At 34.4% G+C, this 26549-nt stretch overlaps 1 protein-coding gene across 2 annotated transcripts; it reads left to right on the plus strand.

Moving 5' to 3' along the window:
- Positions 1–6931: 6931 nt before the first annotated feature.
- LOC131168259 (sulfite oxidase) lies at positions 6932–25357 on the plus strand. Of its 2 annotated transcripts, XM_058127562.1 has the most exons (13): positions 6932–7238; positions 14353–14468; positions 14573–14635; positions 14822–14858; positions 15005–15086; positions 15620–15738; positions 15878–15973; positions 21429–21539; positions 21625–21726; positions 22031–22078; positions 23859–24074; positions 24864–24976; positions 25197–25357. In XM_058127562.1, exons 1-13 carry the CDS (start codon positions 7164–7166, stop codon positions 25219–25221), a joined length of 1203 nt encoding a protein of 400 aa, XP_057983545.1. In that variant the 5' UTR covers positions 6932–7163; the 3' UTR covers positions 25222–25357. The 2 variants fall into 2 exon arrangements, with proteins under 2 accessions (XP_057983545.1, XP_057983546.1); XM_058127563.1 differs by having other exon boundaries at positions 6938–7238; positions 24864–25357.
- The last annotated feature ends 1192 nt before the right edge of the window (positions 25358–26549 follow it).

The following is a 26549-nucleotide window of genomic DNA, read 5'->3' on the forward strand; positions in this document are numbered from 1 at the left end:
AACCACGGTAAATCCATCGACGATGATGTTTCTGAGCACTGACCCCGATTTTTGACGTTTATTGATTTTTTTTCAATTTTATATTTGTATCTCGACTAGTGTGGACATTACCTATGGCACGGGAGCAAGTAATAAATTTATATTATGAGATAAGCAATAGTTATTTTTGGTTTCTAACCTTAATTTTTGTTCAACTACCATTTCCCATAGTTTCATCGTACGACTCATAAGTTTAATTCCATGATAGTTATTACAATTTTGAATATCTCCCTCATTGTTGTATATATATAGGTATTAAAGTGATAATACTATTTTTACAAAATACTATATGTGTAACGACCTGCTTACTTATCAAATAATAAAACATAATTAATAAGATGGTCAACCCGAACCTATAGGTAACGGGGACACCTGTCAAACACAACGGAAACTTAAGCAGTAGTAAGCCTAAAATCTCAACCATCCAACCATAAAACATAATACCAGAGTTTAGTACAACATCATAAGACTGTGTTTATATACATCATTCAGAACATCAGAATAACTCTAGGATCAATCACAAAATAATCCTGATCCTAGTACAAAATCTTACCCTCTTAATGGGGTAATATCATTGACCCAACGACGGCCACGACCGTCGGTCACTTAGGGTGGTCTCCTGAAAAAAATACATTTAGTTCGGGGGTGAGACACTTCTCAGTAAGGGAAAATAAACTAAATACAGTTATGTGACAACATGAACATTTAATGCAATTATACATATGCAATATATTTCATATATTTGTAAACATTCGTCATGTCGTACTGAATAATCATATACTTTCATACTTGTTAATAAATCGTATCGTACATAAAACATCTGTTATAATTGATAATACTGAAAATATACCTAGGATGAATAACTAACTGATGTCATGTATTACCCTCCATGACGGGTTGTGCAGCCCGAAGGTAGGACCCGACAATGGCTGGCTGACCACTACCGAGTCAAATATGTCTGTAAGTATGATGGGTCTGCCACACCCTAGTCCGGACTGCCAAGTCGACGTCCACACTCTGCTGAAAGTCACATCAACTATCCATCTCCCACCCCCTCGTGGGATGGTTAGCACTAATCTGATAATAAACGTCTGATCTATAAGCTACGGTATCGAGCTTCTGAAACTGAACTAAACTAATATAAGCTACAGTACCGAGCTTTTGAAACTGAACTAAACTAACATCCAGGTTCTGATATCATATAATATAGTATCTTTCATAATTTCATAAATACGACCTCACGCCGAACATTTCATAAATACGGTCTCGCGTCGATCGTCTCATAAATATGACCTCGTGCAGAAATCATACATAAATACGACCTCGCGTCGAATCATACATAAATACCGCATCGCGCCAAAATCATACATAAATACGGTCTCGCGCCGAAATCATACATAAATGTATATCATTCTAAAAATAATCAATCTATCATGTATTTTCAACATCATAATGTACTGTATTCTTTCATAATTTCTCAAAACATATTTCATTCATATCAGTATCATATCATGATATTTTTCCACGTAAAATAACACTCATGCCACACATTTGTTGTATAAAACCATACATTGTATTCTAAAAATCATAATCTCTCGCATCCCATATATATATATATATACATTTCAACATAGTAGCAGTATTTTTCCAAACGTGCATTTCCTTTATAATTTACAGATATCATACATGCTTTCCTGAACTCCGCCTGTGATGCACTTAAATGGCCTAATTTTTTCACACACAGCCGGTCCCAAGCCCGGGTTAAGGGGGAGGGTTGCGTTAGGTAGCTGACAGCCAGAGTAAAATTTGTCAGATCACTATGATATGAATCCTTACCGAATATTTGCTGGGGCGTCCCCTATGAGCAACGTGTTACACTTGAACCACCCGGGTGTAGCGAAAAGTGGGCGAGGGTGGGCTAGGTCGTCGCCTCGAAGCGACGCGGCGTGTCGGCGCACAAGTACGGTGTCAAATATGCAAGGGTTCCTACATCATTCTGGACGTGGGCAGGTAAAGACGTTAGTTCAGGAAACTAGGATTAGATTAGCAACTTGAAATATAGGGACACTTACGGGTAAAAGCATGGAAATTGTGGATACAATGATTAGAAGAAGAATTAATATAATTTGCCTTCAAGAAACTAAGTGGGTGGGGGAGAAAGCTAAAGAAATCGATAAATTAGGATTTAAACTTTGGTACACTGGAAAAGAAAAACATAAGAATGGAGTAGGCATTATTATAGACAAAAACTTAAAAGATAGCATTGTGGATGTAACTAGAGTAAGGGATAGAATTATAAAAATCAAGATGGTATTAGGACAAGAGATAATAAATATCATTAGTGCTTACGCTCCTCAAATTGGCTTAGCAGAAAATCTTAAAAGGCAATTTTGGGAAGATATGGATAGTAGTATATAAGGCATACCAGGGACTGAGAAAATATTTATAGGAGGAGATCTGAATGTACACTTTGGAAGAAATAATAAAAATTATGAGAGGATACATAGAGGATATGGATATGGAGACAAAAATGAGTCTGGGGAGATGATCTTAGACTTTGCTATGTCATATGATTTTAGTATAATAAATACTTGCTTTAAGAAGAGAGAAAAACACTTAATAACCTTTAAAAGTGGACAAAATAGAAGTCAAATAGATTTTTTTTAACTAGGAGGGTAGATCGTGTATCATGCAAGGATTGTAAAGTTATTCCAGGTGAAAGTCTAACCACACAACATAGAGTCTTAGTGTTAGATATATGCATTAAAAAATGGAAGAAAAAGGATAAAATAAACCAGTGTAGGAGAACTAGATGGTAGAACCTAAAAGGAGAAAATATAATAAAATTTAAAGATAAAATGATCAAAGATGGGGATTGGACCTTAGAGGATGGGATAGATTCAAATACTCTTTGGAATAGATTAGCTAGCTCTATTAAAAAATAGCAAAAGAGATTTTAGGCGAATCAAGAGGAAAATTCTCAAATAGCAAAGAAAGTTGGTGGTGGGATAAAGATATACAAAAAATCATAAAGACAAAAAGAATTTGGTATAAAACGTGGCAAAAATGTAGAAACAGCGATAACTTTGAAAAATATAAGGAGGCAAGAAAAGATGCAAAAATGGCTGTTAGTGAAGCTAAATATAGATCATTTAATAGTTTGTATGATAGATTAGGTACAAAAGAAGGGGAAAGAGATATATTTAAACTTGCTAAAGTTAGAGAAAGGAAGAACAAGGACTTAGGAAATGTAAAATATATAAAAAGTGAGGATGATATTGTCTTGATTAAGGACGAAGATATTAAAGAAAGATGGCGAAGTTACTTTAGTAAGTTGTTTAACGAAAACCAAATAGAAGGCTTAAATTTAGATTTGTCAAATAAGGAAAAGACTAAAAATATAAGATTTATTCGAAAAATTAGAGTTAACGAAGTTAAGTTTGCACTAAAAAGGATGAAAAATGGGAAAGCGATGGGACCAGATAACATCCCAATTGAAGTTTGGAAATGCTTGGGTGATAACGGAATTATATGGTTAACTAATTTATTTAATACAATTGTAAAAACTAAGAAAATGCCAGATGAATGGAGGAAAAACACTTTAATACCTATATACAAAAATAAAGGAGATATTCAAAATTGTAATAACTATCGTGGAATTAAACTTATGAGTCATACGATGAAACTATGAGAAAGAGTAGTTGAACAAAGATTAAGGTTAAAAACGAAAATCTCAGAAAATCAATTTGGTTTTATGCCTGGGAGATCTACCACATAAGCTATTTATCTTTTAAGAAGATTAATGGAAAAGTTTAGGGAAAAGAAGAGGGACTTGCATATGATATTTATTGACCTTGAGAAAGCATATGATAGGATACCTAGGGAAGTTCTATGGTAGGTTTTAGAAAAAAAGGGTGTATGTTGTAGGTATACCGATGTCATTAAGGATATGTACGATGGAGTAATGACTAGTGTAAAGACTATAGATGGAGAAACTAGAGAATTACCAATTACCATAGGTGTACATCAAGGATCTGCTTTAAGTCCTTATCTTTTTACTTTAGTGATGGACCAATTGACTAAGAGTATTCAAAAGGAGGTTCCATGGTGTATATTGTTTGCAGATGATATTGTATTAATTGACGAAACTAGGGATGGAGTGGATGCTGAGTTAGAATTATGGAGAGAAGCTTTGGAATCTAGAGGCTTTAGGATAAGTAGAAATAAAACAGAATATATGAAATGTAATTTTAGTAATGATAGGAGGAATATTGGAGACAAAGTTAAACTTGATGATGAAGAAATAAATAGCACTTGTAGATTTCGATACCTTGGATCTATTATGCAAGCTGAAGGAGAAATTGAAGATGATGTAATGCATAGAGTTAAAGCAGGTTGGGTAAAATGGAGAAGTTCTTCAAGTGTTCTATGTGATCGTAGAATACCCTTAAAATTGAAAGGGAAGTTTTATAGGACAACTACAAGACCAGCTATGCTATATGGATCAGAATGTTGGGCGACGAAGAAACATAATATCCAAAATGTAAAAGTTGCCGAGATGAGGATGCTTAGATGGATGAGTGGTATAATATTGAAAGATAAATTAAGGAATGAACATATTCGTGGTAAGTTAGGTGTAGCTCCTATAGAAGATAAGATAAGGGAGGGACGACTCAGATGGTATGGACACTTGCAACGTAGGCCTTATAGTGCACCTATGAGGAAGAGTGACTTAGTTACTGTGGGGGGCAGTAGAATGCGTAGGGGTAGACCTAAAATAACTTGGGAGGAGATAGTGAGTAAGAATTTAATATCTTTGAATCTATCAAAAGAAATGGTTCATGATTACATAAAGTGGCGGAAAATGATTTATATAGCCGACCCCACTTAGTGGGACTAAGGCTTAGTTTTGTTGTTGTTGTTATACATGCTTTCCTGAAAATAAATTTTCTCATAAATAATAATAATTTGCATGAAAATGATTGTTTTAGTTTATTCCCTTACCTGACTACTAAGAAAGCCCCCAAAATATTCTAGTCTAACACCCGTAAGATTTTCTAACCAATGCCTTGAAAATAAAAACTCTCAGTATTAAACTTTAGTATTTCCACGTGTATATCTTTTCTTATAACTACAACAAGACTAAATTTAACTTAAAAAGTCTTACTTCAACTCAGGGATGATTTCCAACTTGCTTTCACCAACGATCTGCTACGGCAGATTTGAAGAGAACTTCCCCAGGAGCGTCGTGGTGGCTTCAGATTGTCGATCCGGCATAACTTTGGCCCAAAATCGACGAAAGAGAGAGAGAGAGGACCGAAGGGGAAAGAGATTTCTTAATTGGGAAGTAAAAAATTCAGATTTTTGATATTTATAGAGCTGGATTCGTCGACGAACCACGTCATTCGTCGACGAGTCCTTTAATAATTTTGTCGACGAAATCCACTCCTCGTCGACGAAATTCAGTCTGCTCAAAAACTTATCTCGGTATTTCTTTGTTGACGAATCCTCTTATACTTTCGTTGACGAATCCCTGATGATTTTCCTCGGTTATTCCTTCCAAAGTGCAATGTCATCGACAAACGCTTCGACTTCCTCCTTCTGTTACTATCTCAATTTCCCTTTCTCTTTATTATTTAAATCTCATTATTATTCGGATTGTCACAATATGAATGATAGTTATTACAATTTTGAATATCTCTTTTCTTTCTTTCTTTTTTTGAAAATTTATTTTATACACATATATGAGTTAATATTGGGACACGTGTCCAGTGACTCGATTATGTTCTTTGTGCGTATTTGCATGTTTTCGTCCCAGTTACAATCCTTCTCCCTTTTTGCTATTTTTAATTTTGCATTTTATATTAATATTTCTTTTAAAAAAAATTAATGATATTTGAGACTCTTTGAATATTAATTTGACTAATTTTTAAAGCACTGGATCTCTACATTTATCATTCTCAATTCAAATAGATCAAAGGGTTACTAACCAATCATGATGATAAGTTCGTTCCTATATCTTTCTCCACTTAAATATGAAAGTATTATCTGAAATGGAAAATCATAACCCTAAACCCCTAAAATTCAAACCCTAATCATTCAAATACTTAACCTCTAAAATTGTAGAACATTCCTTTTTAAAAAAAATAATAATATATTTTTGGTATATAATTTTTATTTGACAATTTGAGATATATATTAAATATATATTCAGTATCTCATTTCAAATTATTTTAGGTCTACTCCTATTTCTTCTATCACCACTTTTAGTAACTAATTCACTTTTTCTCATTGGTGCATCATATCTAGCCTACATTTTATATTCAGTATCTCATTTCAAATTATTATGTTGTGCATGTATGAATGATACATTTTTAAATAATTTTATAATTTATTTTAATTAATTTTCAATACATAAATTTTATATTTGATAATCAATTGTCATAATTTTATGAATGATATGGGACTGTATTTTATAAAATAATTATTTTATTTTTAGTAACTATATAGAGTAAAATGATGCATTTTTTTTTATCTTAAATAAGCAATTATTTTAATTAGATAATTAATAGGATTTATTTTGAGTTGATTAAATAAATAATAATGTGTTTGAGATGATAAATTATTAGGTTAAATTAAATAGTGAAGTGATGTTTGAGACTTTGAATTTTAAATATTTATTTTTTTCTTAAAGTACTTATCAGTGAAACGCGTTACTATCATATTAATGTCATATTGGTTATCGAGTTGCATACGGAAGCTTAAGGTTAGTGCCTCGGTGGCATAGGGGTCTAGTGCTATATCCAGGTGGCGAGCCTAGGGGCTGCCACTTGTTTAATCGGAAATTATAGGACAAAACAAACATCCGCATTATGCCCTAGTCTAAAAAGCGCACCAGCCTACCGGGATTTGCTAGCAGCACTGGGCGGTGAGCGTCGAAGCCGACAACCTTGCTCGTTACCGTTCGTTTCCCGGCCCCGCCCCCCCCCGGGGGCGTGGTGTGGAAGTAAATAAAACAATAAGACATAGATTTCATTTTAATATTCTCTCTGCGCAGAGAAGAGCTTTTGAAGAAGAGCTTTCGAAGAAGAAGAAGAAGGAAGGAAGGAAGGAAGGTGGGGGCAATGCCGGGAGTGAGAGGGCCAGCTGATTATTCGCAAGAACCCACTCGTCACCCCTCTCTCCGAATCAATTCCAAGGCAAGTTCAGTTCTTCCGATTAATTCCACTTTTCATCTATCACATGATTGTCGATTTTACGATTTCCCTCTCTCCGTCGGGTTCGATTCCTTCACTCTTCCTTGAAATTTCGATTTTCGGATTGAATTTAAGGTTGAAATTTGGTTCCTATTTTTTTCATCAATGACGTGTTACTCGATTTTCCTCTCTCTCTCTCTCTCTCTCTCTCTCTCTCTCTCTCTCTCTCTCTCTCTCTCTCTCAGGAGGTTTGATTCTTTTTTTTTTTTTTTTCCCCTTTAAATATGGCTTTTCGGATTGAATTGGGGGTTGAAATTTGGTTTATTTCTTATTATTCATTCGCTTATGCTTTGGATTATTGCCTGGCAAGCTGTTCCATTTATATGGGAAGTACGGAAGGGGGGCACGTGTATATATATTGCCCCCAAATAGAATGTATTTTTGAAAATGTGAAGGATCTTTTTGTTGTAATAATCAACGTCCTAATCTGTGCATAAATATACAAAGAAGAAGTCTTAAAGACCAAATATTATTTTATGCATAAATATACAAAGAAGAATTCTTAAAGACCAAATATTATTTTATGCATAAATATACAAAGAAGAATTCTTAAAGACCAAATATTATTTTATGCAGGTAGATAAACAAAATATACTTTTTCAATGTAGATACTTAGATAACATGCATTAAAAGTCAAACTAAAGCTGTGTGTGTGAGAGAGAGAGGGAGAGGGAGAGAGAGAGAGAGCAGTACTGGCTGCAGTCTTCCACAACACTGAGCATTGTAATACCTACAGGAAACAAGATTAGTTTGCCAATTTTAAAGTTGGTGATTTTTTAAAGTTTGTGAACATGTTAAGTTTCTTAAATTGTGGCATATGTATCAAAGTCTAAAAAAAATGAAGCCCTAATAAGAGAAAATCGAAATTCAATGCAAATTATAACACTTTACAATGCTTATTCACTTATTTCTGTATTGACCCAGTTATCATTTGGCTATTTGGAAAATACCACGGAACTTACATTGTATTTGACAGCTTGGAGTTCACACCTTGGATTTGGATTTGAACAAAACACTGGACAAAATTTTGTTGAGTTTCATCTAAATCCGAAAACACTGTACAAAATTATATTTAGTTTCACCCAAATCCAGAAAAATAAATATCCAAGTCCCAAAATCCGTGCTCTCAGCCACAACCTTAATCTTTTTTTTCTTTTTCTCTTTATTTGAGAAACATGCCTAATTGTAAACAATGTAAAGAATAAATGTAATGAGAACTTATGTGGTCTCATTTGTCTTGTGGGATAAATGCAACTTTTTATTCATTTAGTAATCATTCTTGAGCTCTACAAACAAAATAGAAGAAGCATTTAAGAATATCTTCACACCAGATTAAAAAAAGAAAAAAGTTATACAGCATAATTATGAGTACAAATTAATCAACCATCTCTGAAATGCACCGTACTCAATTTTATGGGCAACTAAACATTTATAATTAAATGCATAGTATAATTTTTTTAAAAAAATTGTGCAATATTTAAATTCAATATATCATCCATCAAATCAATGTTAATATGAAAACAAAAATCATGAAATTTGGAATTTAGACAAACAACATAATGTGATATGTCAAAGAAAAAGTCCAAATTTAGTTTGTAATCTGCTTGCTTAACAATATTCTGAGAATGATGTGTACCTGAATTAAAATGCAAAGAAACCAGTATTACTGAAGTTCCTTTACAACAATGCTCAAACTTATCAAACGATGCTGCTGGCTAGTGGTTACTGTCACCCTCCCAATTTTCAAATGCTTCCCTATTTAGATGAGCAATTTCAAGAATGGGAAGATGTAAATCTAAAACAGCTAATTGAAACATAAATTTTCTCTCTTTGGTAAAAAAATGAAAAAGTTCTGGAAACTATTGAAAAAGAGACAGTATTGTCAATGGGCAACCCCCACCAATAAACCACTGATCAGTCCTCTGCTGACACATGAAGAGTAGACAATGGAATGACAGATAGTCAGAGTTGAATATATTGTGACCTCGCTAGAGTTCAAAAGGGGGAAAAAAGCTTGAAGGTTTTGTTTTATTTTCAATTTTTGTGATGAAGAAGATGGGTTGGGATTAGAAGAAAAGGGTTGGGGAGGAAGCAACAACATCTATGGTGCTTAATTGTTTATTGTGGAGGAGAGTGACAGAAAAAATAACAAGGCAAGGTGTCATGGGCTGAACGCTTCAATTCGTGTGAAAGGCCATGCAACACTAGTTATAGCACACAAATTTTATAAGTGTTAAGGTTAATTGCCAATTCACCACATTAGGGGGTGAGCATTCAGCTGGTATGGTTAATTTGGTTAATTAACTGAACATTATCGAAATTCCATAATAATTGAACCCCAAAACCGATCGAACTGTATTTCGGTTAAATCAGTTAATCAATTTAATATTTTAATATATACAATATATATAAAATATGAAATAATATAAAGCATATTAAATTATTAATTTTTACTATATACTAACTAATTAGGTTAACCAAACATATTTAACCTAAAATGAACCAAAAATCAGTGAAAAAGAAAACAGAACTGGATTGACCAAATTTATTCGGTTAATTTGGTTTTGGCGGAACTATGCTCACCCTTACACCACATGAACAAGTTCACAACCATCGAATACAAATTACGAGGAAGCAGTAAGCAAACATGAAAAATAAACACTAGTTGGTAAACCGTAAAGCAACACAATTCATATTACATCTTTGCAGGCAACGTATGTTTTGTGAGGCAAGCTAGGATGCTAAACATATTTACAATAGCTAGTAAGTTTTACAATAGTTGATGAACATTCCCCCTCTCCTAAAGAGCTTTCTATGCTAATCTTACTCTGGCACTAGGAAACATTAATGTAATTGAGGAGTCATATTCCCCTTTTTCGTTACTCTCCCTAAAGAATAAAACTTACACTAGTATTTATGCGATGATTATCTACTTAATACACACAAGACAAGCATTCACAGGCAAGCGTATGGCCTTGAAAAAGCTTGGCTTGTGAGACAAGGTGAGATGCTTTGTTCATACCATAATGTGGGTAGGTTGAGGGAGATCTTTTCATTGCTTGCTTGTAAACATGTTTGGGAGTGCTAAGGACCTAATAAATTTTTATAGAGAGAGAGAGAGAGAGAGGCTAAGAAAGGTATGAGACAAGATTTTCATTCGGGAAATGGGTGGGGGTGCAATCTCCACTTTTTTGCTAGAGAGGTAGAGCCAGGGGAGGGGGGAGGGGGAGATGATGTTGCTATCTGCCATGAGTGATGACAGGTGGAGAAAAAGGCATCCAATGATGAAGGATGACGGGTAGAGAGATGAGAAAAGTGGAAGTCTGAGAGGAGAAGCTGCAATCAAGAATAACCAGGGATGGGGTGAAAGAAATGTCTGGGAGAAATGTTGGGGCTTGGGCTGAAAGGAACAAAAGGGTGGGGGAATGTTCTCACATAGATGACAACCATCCATGTAAACATGTCCTCAATTTATATATATATATGTATATAACTCCGCCTGTGATGCACTTAATGTCCTAATTTTTTCACACACAGTCAGTCCCAAGCCCGGGTTAAGGAGGAGGGTTGCGTTAGGTAGCTGATAGCCAGCGTAAAATTTGTCAGATCACTATGATATGAATCCTTACCGAATATTTGCTGGGGTGTCCCCTACGAGCGACACGTTGCACTTGAACCACCAGGGTATAGCGAAAAGTGGGCGAGGGTGGGTTAGGTTGTCGCCTCGAAGCGACGCGCCGTGTCGGCGTTTGGGTACGGTGTCAAATATGCGAGGGTTCCTGCATCATTCTGGACGTGGGCAGGTAAAGACGTTAGTTCAGGAAACTAGATTAGATTAGCAACTTGGAAAATAGGGACACTTACGGGTAAAAGTATGAAAATTGTGGATACAATGATTAGAAGAAGAATTAATATAATTTACCTTCAAGAAACTAAGTGGGTGGGGGAGAAAGCTAAAGAAATCGATAAATCAGGATTTAAACTTTGGTACACTGGAAAAGAAAAACATAAGAATGGAGTAGGCATTATTATAGACAAAAACTTAAAAGATAGCATTGTGGATGTAACTAGAGTAAGGGATAGAATTATAAAAATCAAGATGGTATTAGGACAAGAGATAATAAATATCATTAGTGCTTATGCTCCTCAAATTGGCTTAGTAGAAAATCTTAAAAGGCAATTTTGGGAAGATATGGATAGTAGTATATAAGGCATACCAGGGACTGAGAAAATATTTATAGGAGGAGATCTGAATGTACACGTTGGAAGAAATAATAAAAATTATGAGAGGATACATAGAGGATATGGATATGGAGACAAAAATGAGTTTGGGGAGATGATCTTAGACTTTGCTATGTCATATGATTTTAGTATAATGAATACTTGCTTTAAGAAAAGAGAAGAACACTTAATGACCTTTCAAAGTGGACAAAATAGAAGTCAAATAGATTTTTTTTTTTTTTAACTAGGAGGGTAGATCGTTTATCATGCAAGGATTGTAAAGTTATTCCAGGTGAAATCCTAACCACACAACATAGAGTCTTAGTGTTAGATATATGTATTAAAAAATGGAAGAAAAAGGATGAAATAAACCAGTGTAGGAGAACTAGATGGTAGGACCTAAAAGGAGCAAATATAATAAAATTTAAAGATAAAATGATCAAAGATGAGGATTGGACCTTTGAGGATGGGATGGATACGAATACTCTTTGGAATAGATTAGCTAGCTCTATTAAAAAGATAGCAAAAAAGATTTTAGGTTAATCAAGGGGAAGATTCTCGAATAGCAATGAGAGTTGGTGGTGGGATAAAGATATACAAAAAATCATAAAGACAAAAATAATTTGGTATAAAACGTGGCAAAAATATAGAAACAGAGATAACTTTGAGAAATATAAGGAGGCAATAAAAATACAAAAAGGGCCGTTAGTGAAGCTAAATATAGATCATTTAATAGTTTGTATGATAGATTAGGTACAAAAGAAGGGGAAAGAGATATATTTAAACTTGCTAAAGTTAGAGAAAGGAAGAGCAAGGACTTAGGAAATGTAAAATGTATAAAAAGTGAGGATGATATTGTCTTGGTTAAGGACGAAGATATTAAAGAAAGATGGCGAAGTTACTTTAGTAAGTTGTTTAACGAAAAACAAATAGAAGGCTTAAACTTAGAATTGTCAAATGAGGAAAAGACTAAAAATATAAGATTTATTCGCAAAATTAGAGTTAACGAAGTTAAGTTTGCACTAAAAAAAATGAAAAATGGGAAAGTTATGGGACCAGATAACATCCCAATTGAAGTTTGGAAATGCTTGGGTGATAACGGAATTATATGGTTAACTAATTTATTTAATACAATTGTAAAAATTAGGAAAATGCCAGATGAATGGAGGAAAAACACTTTAATACCTATATACAAAAATAAAGGAGATATTCAAAATTGTAATAACTATCGTGGAATTAAACTTATGAGTCATACGATGAAACTATGGGAAAGAGTAGTTGAACAAAGATTAAGGTTAAAAACGAAAATCTCAGAAAATCAATTTGGTTTTATGCCTGGGAGATCTACCACAGAAGCTATTTATCTTTTAAGAAGATTAATGGAAAAATTTAGGGAAAAAAGAGGGACTTGCATATGATATTTATTGACCTTGAGAAAGCATACGATAGGATACCTAGGGAAGTTCTATGGTAGGTTTTAGAAAAAAAGGGTGTATGTTGTAGGTATACCGATGTCATTAAGGATATGTACAATGGAGTAATGACTAGTGTAAGGACTATAGATGGAGAAACTAGAGAATTTCCAATTGTCATAGGTGTACATCAAGGATCTGCTTTGAGTCCTTATCTTTTTGCTTTAGTGATGGACCAATTGACTAAGAGTATTCAAAAGGAGGTTCCATGGTGTATGTTGTTTGCAAATGATATTGTATTAATTGACGAAACTAGGGACGGAGTAGAGGCTGAGTTAGAATTATGGAGAGAAGCTTTGGAATCTAGAGGCTTTAGGATAAGTAGAAATAAAACAGAATATATGAAATGTAATTTTAGTAATGATAGATGGAATATTGGAGACAAAGTTAAACTTGATGATAAAGAAATAAATAGCACTTGTAGATTTTGATACCTTGGATCTGTTATGTAAGCTGAAGGAGAAATTGAAGATCATGTAATGCTTAGAGTTAAAGCAGGATGGTTAAAATGGAGAAGTGCTTCAAGTGTGCTATGTGATCGTAGAATTCCCTTAAAATTGAAAGGGAAGTTTTATAGGACAGCTATAAGACCAGTTATGCTATATGGATCGGAATGTTGGGCGATGAAGAAACATAATATCCAAAATGTAAAAGTTGCCGAGATGAGAATGCTTAGATGGATGAGCGGTATAACATTGAAAGATAAATTAAGGAATGAACATATTCGTGGTAAGTTAGGTGTAGCTCCTATAGAAGATAAGATAAGGGAGGGACAACTCAGATGGTATGGACACTTGCAACGTAGGCCGTATAGTGCACTTGTGAGGAAGAGTGATTTAGTTACTGTGGGGGGTAGTAGAAGGGGTAGGGGTAGACCTAAAATAACTTGGGAGGAGATAGTAAGTAAGTAAGGATTTAATATTCTTGAATCTATCAAAAGAAATGGTCCATGATTGCATAAATTGGACGAAAATGATTTATATAGCCGACCCCACTTAGTGGGACTAAGGCTTGGTTTTGTTGTTTGTTGTATATATATATATATATATTAAGTATAAGGAGAAACTATGTTAAAGAGCATTAGTTTATTTTTTTTGTAAGAATAATGGTAGAGAAAATTTCTGTTGTTTAATATTAAATGTGCAAAAATTCAGCAATTTTGGTTATTTCCACTATGGGTTTGTGAATCATTTATGATATTGCTGTTTCTGGGGATAGTCAGATGAAGTTTTGTCCTTCAGTATCCTTTGAACATTGGCGAACTTTTAAATCTTTTGTGTGTTCTTTGTTCACGTGCTTATTTTTCCTATAGTCCAGCTTTCTTCAGCAGTAAAAAGTGATATTTTCTCCTATTTATATTGCAGGAACCCTTCAATGCTGAGCCGCACCGGTCAGCATTGATTTCCTCTTATATTACTCCAGTGGAGTTGTTCTACAAGAGAAATCATGGACCAATCCCAGTAGTTGATGACATAGAAAGGTCAGGTTGCCTTCTCCTAGTTACATTGCAGTACCTCTCGAACATCCAACGCGGTCAATGCTAAAGAATTTTAAGCTGAATTTGATATTTTTTTGGCAAAGCAGATATTGTGTTTCTATAAATGGTTTGATTGAAACTCCAAAGAAGCTGTTTATGAAAGATATCAGGTAAGTGATGATTGGGGGATGTACAGATGCGAATGGATGATTTATAATCACACTGAGCACCGTATTGCATGTTTAATCTTCTTCACATCATTTTAAAATTTTCTTCTAAATAATTAGGTTAATTTAAATCATATGTTAGTAGCTTGTGCAATACGGTTGAAATGTCATTTGTTATGTAATTACCAGGAAGCTTCCCAAATATAATGTCACTGCTACTTTGCAGGTAAGGATATGCATAAATATCTTGTTTTCTTTTGTTTTAGTCAATTGTCTCTGACCTTCAATCTTATGACAAAAATTAGAATCAATTTTTTGGTGCTAAATTTCAGTTCAATGATATCATTTATTTGGCTTGTCTTGAATGAAAAGTGTGCAGGTAACAGGAGGACTGCTATGAGCAAAACCAGAAAAGTGAAAGGAGTTGGCTGGGATGTTTCTGCCTTAGGAAATGGTTTGTTTTCTCTGCCATGGCTCGATGAGTTTCTTTGATAAAACAAAATATGCATCAGTAACATGTGAATCTAGGATGCTTTACTATGAGAATAGTGTGGAATTTCAAATCATGCAGAGGAATCTGATGTGATGACATACTCTGGATACTGGATTGTTTGACAGAATAAATATACGAATTTTAGCACTTGTTCTTGTTGAATCCTATGTGCCAATAGTATGTGTGAGAGCATAGATGTATGCTACAAATGAAAAAAAAGTGAGAAGAGCATATTTTAATAAATTTTATTGTTATTTTTCATTTCTTCTTCTTCAAGTAGTCAGAGAATCACCCTTTCCAGGAATGAGTCAAGGCTGCCTACCACCCCCAACCTTGCAAAGACCTTGCTATAAGCAGGAGCCTTGTGCATTGAACTGACTTTTTTTCTTGTTTTAAGTTGTGCTTGAATAATTTTTCTGTGTGCTGTCATATTATGTCGGAGTTGTTGTCTCTTTGATATCTGTTTAACTGATCTTTGAATGAGTTTCTTTCAGCTGTATGGGCTGGTGCAAAATTGGCAGATGTTCTTGAACTTGTCGGTATACCTAAATTAACAAGTACCACGCAATCAAGTGGGAAACATGTGGAATTTGTCAGCGTTGATATGTGTAAGGTAATTACTTTGTATTTCCAGATCTTACTCTCCAACAGTCCTGTTGATTTTTTACTCTTGTTGTTTGATGGAGACATTTTTCATTTTGATCTGCTTCTATTTTCAATTATAAATTGAAAAAAAAAAAAAAAAACTATAGGAGGAAAATGGAGGTCCTTACAAGGCATCAATACCACTAATCCAGGCTACAAACCCTGAAGCTGATGTATTACTTGCATATGAGATGAATGGAAAGGTAACTGAACCAATCTTTCAAAAGTAAACAGTCTGTTCATCTATTTGAAGATTTTGCATCTTTATAGATCACTCTACATACCATGGTATAATTTCAAGTTTCTTGTTTTGTTAGCTCCATTGTCTATATTTTCACTCCAGATGTCTTGCTTCGACGATTCTTTCCCAAGTCTTCAGTTGTATGAATAAGGGAACCTTAAAAAATATATGCCAAGGTTTGCAGTATTTACCTTGTGTTTTTGGGAAGCAGCTTATGTGCTTTGAGGATTACTGATAGTCCTCCCAATAATAGTTACATGACAGATTTGAATAATGGCTGTACTAGTATTTCGCGAACTTTTTGTGCAGAGCTGAGATCTGTTGTTTTTAGAATACAGCTAGATTTGTGTTTGGATTGGGCTTGAGTTGACTTATGCTCATTGAACCATCCTCAAGAAGCTATATGTTTTTTGGACAAAGTTTGACCTTAACTTTGCAAAGCTTGACTCAATTTTCTTCAGTTGTGATTATGCATTATGCAAAATAAACATTTGGATGCCGATTTCAGAGTTTTTTTTTGGATAGAAAAGTGGAAATTAAATTTAGTCTGCCTTCAAAAGATGAAATGGGTAGGAGAGAAAGTTAGGGAAATTGAAAAATCAGGGTTTAAACTTTGGTATATACACTGGCAAAGAGAAACATGAAAACGGGGTGGGTATTATTGTAGATAGAAACCTAAAAGATAATGTAGTAGATGTTAAAAGAATAGGGGATAGGATCATTGCAATATAGTTAATTTTAGGTCTAGAAATAGTGAATGTTATTATTGCATATGCTCCCTAAATAGGCTTAGCGAAAAATCTGAAAAGACAATTTTGGGAAGATACGGATAGTATTTTACAAGGGATCCTGATGTCTGAAAAGACATTCATAGGAGCTGATTTGAATGGTCACATTGGGAAGGATAATGTAGGGTATGAGAGGATACATGGAGGCCATGGATATGGAGATAAAAATGAGTCCGGTGGTACAATATTAGATTTTGTCATGTCTTACGATTTGGTTATGGAATACTTGCTTTATAAAAAGAGAAGAACACTTGATAACTTTCAAGAGTGGGTACAATAAAAAAAAACCAAATAGATTTCTTTTTTATTACGAATAGGGACCGTCTATCTTCTAAGGATTGTGAAGTTATTCCAGATGAAAGTTTGGCTACACAACATAGAGTTTTAGTATTTGATATACATATTATAGAATGGAAGAGAAGGAATAACATAAATCAACATAAGAAGACTAGATGGTGGAACTTGAAGGGAGATAATATAGTAAAATTCAAAGATAAAATGAACAAAGAGTGTGATTGGACAATAGGGGATAAGGTTGATGCAAATACTATTTGGAATAAAATGGTGAATTCTATTGTAAGGATAGCAAAATAGGTTTTAGGTGAGTGCAAAGGAAGATATTTGGGTAGCAAAGAAAGTTGGTGGTGGGATCAAGAAGTCCAAAAAACTGTCAAGACAAAAAGAAATTGGTATAAGATATAACAAAATTATAGAAATATAAAAAATCTTGAAAAATATAAAGAAGCGAGAAAAAATGCAAAAAAGACTATCAATGAATCTAAACATAGAGCTTATGATACTTTATATACTAAGCTAGATACAAAAGAAGGAGAAAAAGACATTTATAGACTTGCTAGAGTTAAAGAAAGAAAATACAAAGATTTAGGTTTTGTAAAATGTATAAAGGATGAGAATGATAAGTCTTAATTAGAGAAGAAGACATAAAAGAAAGGTGGTGGAGATACTTTGATAAGTTATTCAATAAAAATTAAAATGAAAGATTGAATTTGGAAGTGACAAATGAAGAAAAGATTAAAAATAGGAGATTTATTCGTAAAATTAGAGTCCTTGAAGTTAAGATGACATTAAAAAAGATGAAAAGTGGGAAATCTATATGACCAGATAAAATATCAATTGAAGTTTGGAAATGTTTAGGGGATAAAGTAATTATTTGGTTAAGTAATCTATTCAATAATATAAAAACCATGAAAATGCCAGAAGATGGAGGAAAAGTATGGTAGTACCTCTGTATAAAAACAAAGACGATATTCAAAACTGTAATAACTATCATGGAATTAAGATTATGAGTCATACGATGAAATTATGGGAAAGGGTAATTGAACATAGAATAAGATTAGAAACGAAGATTTTAGAAAATCAAATTGGTTTTATGTCTGGGAAATCAATAATAGAAGCTATTTATCTTTTAAGAAGTTCAATGGAAGAGTTTAGGGAAAAGAAGAAGGACTTGCATGTGGTTTTTATCGATCTAGAGAAAACTTATGATAGATTACCTAGAGAAGTTCTTTGGTAGGTATTAGAAAAAAAGGGAGTTTGTAGTAGATACACGGAGGTCATTAAGGATATGTATGATAGAGTAGTGACTAGCATCAGGACTATAGGAGGAGAGTCTAGAGAGCTTCCAATCTCAATAAGTGTTCATCAAAGTTTTACATTGTGTCCTTATCCTTTTACTTTAGTAATTGATGAAATTATTAGGAATATCCGAGATGAGATCCCTTGGTGTGTGTTGTTTGCAAATGATATTGTGTTGATTGATGATAGTGATAACGGAGTGGAATCTAAGCTAAAACTTTGGAGAGTCACACTAGAGTCTAAAGGGATTGGGACAAGTAGGAAGAAGATTGAATATATGAAATGTAATTTCAGTAATGTAAGGAGTAGTAACAGAGAGAAGATTAAATTAGATTATCAAGAGATTAATAGTACTGATAGATTTAAGTATCTTAGATCTATTATACAAGGTGAAGGGGAAATTGAAGAAGATGTAGTGCATGGAATTAAGATAGGTTGGGTGAAATGGAGGAGTGCGTCAAGTGTGTTGTGTGGTCATAGAATATCCTTAAAATTAAAGGAAAGTTTTATAAGATGGCTATAAGGTCAGCTATGCTTTACGGTTCATAATACTGGGCAACTAAGAAACAACATGTACAAAGAATGAAAGTTGCTGAGACGTGTATGTTAAGGTGAATGAGTGGTTTAACATTAAAAGATAAAGGAAGAAATGAACATATACGCAAAAATTTAGGCATAGCACTAGTTGAAAACAAGATAAGGGAGGGGTGACTTAGATAATTTGGGCATTTAAAACGCAGGCCTAGTAGAACACTTGTGAGGAGGAGTGAATTAGTTATGGTTTCTGGCATAAAGGGATAGGGGTAGGCCTAAGATTACCTGGAATGAGATAGCGAGGAAGGATTTAATAGCCCTTAATCTAATAGAGAAAAATGCTCTGGATTGGGTGAATTGGTGGAAAAGGATTCATGTAGCCGACCCCATCTAGCAGGACTTAGGCTTGGTGGTGGTGTTGTATAGAAAAGTGGAAATGTGTTTTTAGAGAAGCACAAACTGCAAAGAGGATGAGAAGTCCTCACATTGTGTTTGGGCTCACCATGCATATTGAAGACACTAAACATGACATGGGTAGAGCTAAACATCTGAAAATGAAGAAGTTGATAAAATATAGGATACAAGACATTTTTTTGGAGATTCAATGGATATATTTTGCACTCTTTCCGAATACCCAAAAAAGAAGAAGAAGAAGAAGAAAAACACAAAAACCATAAGAACAAGGATGTTTGGAGAAATGGATAAAGAGTTCTTTGTTCAATGCATTGATGCTTCAACATTTGCTTTCTTTGCAGATTACTGCAAAAAAAGTTCTAAAATTATCTTCTATGATTAAGATAGTACAGTCTGAGCTACAGTGACTATGAACAGATAGGAGCACTGTTACCAGATTCAAGTTACTAAATGCCTGCTATAAGTAAAACTATATGTTCAATCAATATGAATTTAGAGGGTGGAATTTTGAAGTGGTAAACCTGCAGCTCAATGCGCACAAGAAAATGGAAAATACTGTTGTGGAAAGCCATGGCACCAGCTGCGAACATTGGTTCAAGGCTTGCTGCCACCAAAATTTCATTAAAAAATGGAGTTTATAGTCTAAATTAGACAATTGCCTCGCTTAAAATACAAAAACATGTTCATTTAAGAGTGTTTTAGTATTTTAGTGTTTGAGCATACGAATCTCATGATATTTTAGTACTGAAATATTCCATTGAAAATGTATTATAGCAATATTGCCCCACATTCCCTTGTGCTAATAATGATGCATACATATTGTCCATTCTGATACTTTTTTGCCCTCAGGACACAGCTTACGAGGTGAAACAAGGGAGGGCAAATGGAAGAGAACAAAGAGTAGATGGTGGGAGATATGGATGGGGAGAAAACGACTGGAACAGGGGAAAGGAAGAGGATACAACAAGAATAATGGAAACAAATAAAGATAGATCACAGATAGAAGGGAATTAGAAGCTTAAATGTAGTTACATTCCAAATCATCTCTGCTCTTAAACCATTGTAAGGATGCTAATGCACCCAATATAGGACATTAATTACAGTTCAAAATGGAATTCCTGAAAATCTCTATATATATATATCCTTCTGATTCCCAAGAAAATTGAAATTACAAAATAATCCTGAAGTACCTGAAAATATGAAACTATAAAATTCCAGTCTTCTTGGTTGCATCATCAACATCTGAGTCAAATGTGGACCATTATTTCCAATATTCACTGTCACCAAACCAGTACCTTTTTACCTTGTTCATTTGTTTGTTTGCTTCCCCTCTCCCTTCCTAGCTTTTGGGATTGGGGTTACTGCTTTCCCATCAGCCTATCATTTTTTAGGAAAAATAAAACTACATTAATAAGAAGCAAAACAACTTGCAACAAGCTGCTCAAAACAGAGGATCAACTGAACTAAAGAGCAAACTAAAGAACCAGGTAATGAGCCAACAAAGCAACTACTACACTACTATGCCAAGTAACAGGAAAGCCAAACAGCCAACAGAAATGGTACACACTATAACACTATGCCTATCTATGGAAAACTAAATCCAGAGTCCACCTAATATGATTTTTTTTTGTTTATTCAAATAAATAAATAAAATAAAGCTCCTTAGCTTGCAGAAGACAAAGGCTTTGTATTGGAGTAGTCCTTGCCTCAGTAAGTTGCTAAATTCCAGCACCTTGATAGCTTGAAGCCTCAACCTATTGTGCATGGATGATTAAGTTCTGGTATTTACGTGTCAACAGAAGCTGTTGTTTTACCTTCCTTCTGGACAGGATCTGAGATTCTGGCCAAACAAAGAAACTTCTGGGTGTCAAAATTATGAAAAACGAGACATATTTGTGTTACACAGTTATGGAATTTTTTTAAACATAATTGCTCAGTCATCTCTCTCATTATTATATTTACATATTTCAATACTTATCTCTCTTCTTGCTTTACCATGTTCTGTTTTAATATGATTTATGTGGATGTAGTATGTTAATTTTTTCTTCTGATATCTAGCTCACTTTCTTGTTATTATTGCCAAAGCTTCTTAACAGGGACCATGGATATCCATTGCGTGTGGTTGTTCCAGGTGTTATAGGTGCCCGTTCTGTTAAATGGTTGGATTGTGTAAACATAATTGCAGAAGAATGCCAGGTTGGAAATTTTCTTGTTATAATATTTATGATAAAGATTTTTTCTTTGGATTTCTTATAAATGCCTTTGTATTGCCACCTTTTAGGGATTCTTTATGCAAAAGGACTATAAAATGTTTCCACCTTCAGTGAATTGGGAAAACATCAATTGGTCTACTAGGAAGCCGCAAATGGATTTTCCTGTGCAGGTATGCATGGATGTTTGGTGCTTTCTTTTTTGTAGTGTTTTATGCTTTTTTTTTTTATCAATGAAGCACTCTTGAAACGTTTTATATGCTAGTAAATTTGGTTAAAATTTTATAGTTAAATTAAACCTAAGTCTGCAACAATATGTAGCCTAACTTTAAGAAAAGTGATTGAAAAGGTAGCCCATTAAAATGTTATTTGAACTTATTTCTTTTGGTTAGAATTGCGTGCCTTTATTTATTTAGGAACTCAGGTTGTCTTCAGACTATAATGTCCCAACTTACTTGTGGATTTGCTGATCGACAGTGTGCAATATGTTCCCTAGAGGATGTGGACGTGAGAAAGCCTGGAAAGGTTAGTTTTCTTTGCAATTGCATGTTTGTGTTGGGCACTTATATGCATATGGTATATGAGCATGTTCATATTCAGTCATCACTTTTATTGGGTTTCCTTGTCACAGTACCCAAACACCTTTATTGCTAATTTTCATGCAGCATGTATAGAAATGATGCATTTGAATTTGTTAGAGCTCCCAAGTACGTGTTTACCTTTTCAATTGAACTTGGGTGACTGGTTAATTCCACACCTTAGCAGTGGTTGAGTTATGTATAAAAATATGAAATATTACTAATAACTTTCTAATAATATTTGAAATTCTTTAGTTACTTTTCTATTGGTAAAGCTTGATATACATTGTTAGCCCACAACCATTAGCTTAAGATTTTAGGTAAAGTTGTAATCTAACAGGGTACAATGGAGTAATGACTAGTGTAAAGACTATAGATGGAGAAACTAGAGAATTTCCAATTACCATAGGTGTACATCAAGGATCTGCTTTGAGTCCTTATCTTTTTGCTTTAGTGATGGACCAATTGACTAGGAGTATTCAAAAGGAGGTTCCATGGTGTATGTTGTTTGCAGATGATATTGTATTAATTGACGAAACTAGGGATGGAGTAAAGGCTGAGTTAGAATTATGGAGAGAAGCTTTGGAATCTAGAGGCTTTAAGATAAGTAGAAATAAAACAGAATATATGAAATGTAATTTTAGTAATGATAGGAGGAATATTGGAGACAAAGTTAAACTTGATGATGAAAAAATAAATAACACTTGTAGATTTCGATACCTTGGATCTATTATGCAAGCTGAAGGAGAAATTGAAGATGATGTAATGCATAGAGTTAAAGCAGGTTGGGTAAAATGGAGAAGTGCTTCAAGTGTTCTATGTGATCGTAGAATACCCTTAAAATTGAAAGGGAAATTTTATAGAACAGCTATAAGACCAGCCATGCTATATGGATCAGAATGTTGGGCGACGAAAAAACATAATATCCAAAAAGTAAAAGTTGCCGAGATGAGGATGCTTAGATGGATGAGTGGTATAACATTGAAAGATAAATTAAGGAATGAACATATTCGTGGTAAGTTAGGTGTAGCTCCTATAGAAGATAAGATAAGGGAGGGACGACTCAGATGGTATGGACACTTGCAACGTAGGCCTTATAGTGCACCTGTGAGGAAGAGTGACTTAGTTACTGTGGGGGGCAGTAGAAGGGGTAGGGGTAGACCTAAAATAACTTGGGAGGAGATAGTGAGTAAGGATTTAATATCTTTGAATCTATCAAAAGAAATGGTCCATGATCGCATAAATTGGCGAAAAAGGATTCATATAGCCGACCCCACTTAGTGGGACTAAGGCTTGGTTTTGTTGTTGTTGTTGTTGTTGTTGTAATCTAACAGGGTATCTAAGTCTAAACTATGGTTTCCAGGAGGTCCTGGGTGTTGCCTATATTTATTTTATGGTGGTTAAAATTTATCTTAGTCCCTGTAATGGGTGTTATTTATCATTTCCTCAACTGCCCACAACTGAACAATTACAACACATACTTTTATACCATGTGCTTCTTCCTTCATCATCACCCAGAAAAAGAACAAACAAACAAATGTAGTGAATTTTCTTGTACATTTTATGATGCTTTCCATTTGAACATTCTCATATCCTTTGATAACAAATTAGTCTTTTAATCTTAAGTTGTTGCTTTGGCTGGTGTATTCTGCCTGGACAGATGAACATTAGCCTTTCTGCATTTTAACTCCATCAGTTGGATCCATTTGTTATTATTTATTGTGCAGATAAGTATTTGTGGATACGCAGTATCCGGAGGTGGCCGTGGAATTGAGAGACTAGATGTATCTGTTGACGGTGGCAAAAACTGGGTGGAAGCAACCAGATTCCAGAAGACTGGGGTTCCGTATATTGCAGATGATTCAAGCAGTGATATGTGGGCATGGGTGTTTTTTGAGGCTCAAGTTGATGTCCTAGACAGTACTGAGATAGTTGCCAAAGCGGTGGGTTTCTTCTTTCTTTTATGTAATATGCTTCTTTCTGTAACAAAATTATCTACTATAATTTTTGAATTTACACCCAACACTGTATCATAAATAATTCATTTGAGATCACGTTTCATATTTTAGAAGGACCAAAGTACAATAAGATATAGGCATTTGGTTAATCCAGGAATGAACCTCCATTCATGCCGGCATGACTTTTAACTGCCCGCCTTATTTTCCTTTGATAACTAGTAGAATAATTCTGTTTACTAGAATCTTTTCTAACATATCTAACAGCTACTTGAGCTTTTACAATGAAGGTCAAAATTTAATGCACTGGTTTATGAATTATATGCGCTAGCAAATATATTAAAGTTCTACAATATTAGTAGTTTTTACTGTTAAAACAGCTTTATGAGTCTGCACAACTTATCCACTGGATATGGATTATACACGCACATAAATGATATTTTTTATTTACGTTCAGGTTTGTGACATACGTAATTATTTACAACCTTATTTTCTTGAGTTAAATGGTTTTTTAATTATGATCATTATATTGACTCTTAAGAACTGTGTAAAGATAGCCATGGGCAAGAAGTTCTCTTTCCCATTCCTTCCAACTCTACGTAGGTTAACTCATAGGTGACTATTCGTCGTGCCCATATGTGCATGCGCATGCACAAGTTGCACCATGCACGAATTGTGGAGATTGGACTCACAATTGTCCTCTCCATTTCCTTTTGAGATAATGGGGTTTTTCCTATATTGCATGACATTTGGCGTATTTCTTCTATGAATGACCAGGTGGACTCAGCCGCAAATGTCCAACCAGCAAATGTGGAGGACATTTGGAACTTGAGAGGTATACTGAACACTTCGTGGCATCGGGTTCAAGTTCGAGTCGGCCACTCAAATATGTAAGGCACAAGAAATCGGGGGAATGATATAGCTTTTAGTTATGCAGCTTATGCTATGTGTGTATATGTGCTGATTTTTATCATAATGCCCTGTTTGATGTACGAAAAATGACATCATTTTGCTGTTCCCTGTTTGTGAAAGCTTGCATAAAATGAAGCCATTCTAAAAAAAAGAGTTTGGCTACAATAATTTTTTTTCTCTCTGTTTTTTTTTTTTTAGGGGAAGCGTCAACTGTGGGAGTTGAGAGGTAATGGTTAGAGTTCATCGCTCATGAGACAACCATTTGGGAGCAATGGACTCTGTGAACTGGCTTGAGCAATGTAGTGGTCAAGTTGTCAGGACTATATATTGTCTTTATAAGAGTCAATTTTGGTTAGTCAGTGTCTGCTTTTCCCAAGCTACGTCCATGGTTGACTATTCATCACTTTGTTACTTTCTCAGAATGCTTTCATACACTTACGTGCCAAAAAATAAGAAGGGAAAAATATTAAAAATAAATAAAATGAAATAAAATATAATAAGGGCATATGCTTCCAAGTACTTGCAATTGTCAGCTGAAGGAAAATGAAAGCTAGAAATTTTTTCCAGTGGAAGTATATAGGACACGCGGAGTAAGAGTTTTAATGAATTGTGTGTTTGGTTTGTGAGAAAATTTTGAGATTGTGCATTAAGTGGTCCAATGAGTTTTTGCATTATTTTAGGAATAAAATATGTATAGAAGGGAAAATGCATAATTATCTATGTTTATGAGAGCATAAGGAAATAAATATAATTCTCTTTTGGAAAATAATGCCTAAATTAACCATAGACCCTGAGATTTACCTGTCTGCCACTGCAATTCTATTGTCGCACCATCTAGAATTACAAATTTGATTTTATTTCTTTAATTTTTATTTTTTAAAAAATATTTAAGCGCATAGTTTCAAGATCAAGTGTGATTTTACATTATATTTTATTTAAATTCATATAGAGTTAAATTCAAAGTAAATACTGTACGCCATCTATATCAAAACTCAAGCTGCCTTGTTTGTTTACCATCGCAATGGTCATTCGATCATAATTGGAAAAGCATTCAAGCGAAGTTAGGGACAAAAAATTGCAAAAATAAAGAAGACCCGTCTTCATCAATCTGTCTCACAATTTCACAATACAATTGCAATTACTTGGATGATTTGTATTAAATTTGTCGAAATCTAAATTGGTCTAGGTCTGCAGAAACAAACTTCTTAATCTTCCAATGTGAACTGCTGGCGCTGGTCCACCGCAGTGGATGGACCATGTGAAAAGGGCAAAAGCCCTCGCCTGAAAAAGAACAATCGCTGTGTGGAAACAGAGCAGACCATCACTGGAAAGATTGATGCATAGATGAAGCCCATGTGGTTTGGACTTGTCCCTTTCTTCATGCAAGCTGACATGTTTTGATGTCTGTAGGCCAAACTACATGATGTATTGATGTGCCCTTTGCTCTGCCTTTTAACTCTGCCCACAGTTTCAATTCCAATTTTTGTCACTTTCATGGAGGGGGGATGGCTCTACGATTTTGCTCACAACCCCAGCCCTTGGTTTGGTTGC

The sequence above is a fragment of the Malania oleifera genome, chromosome 11, assembly GCF_029873635.1.
Source record: "Malania oleifera isolate guangnan ecotype guangnan chromosome 11, ASM2987363v1, whole genome shotgun sequence".
NCBI lineage: Eukaryota > Viridiplantae > Streptophyta > Magnoliopsida > Santalales > Ximeniaceae > Malania > Malania oleifera.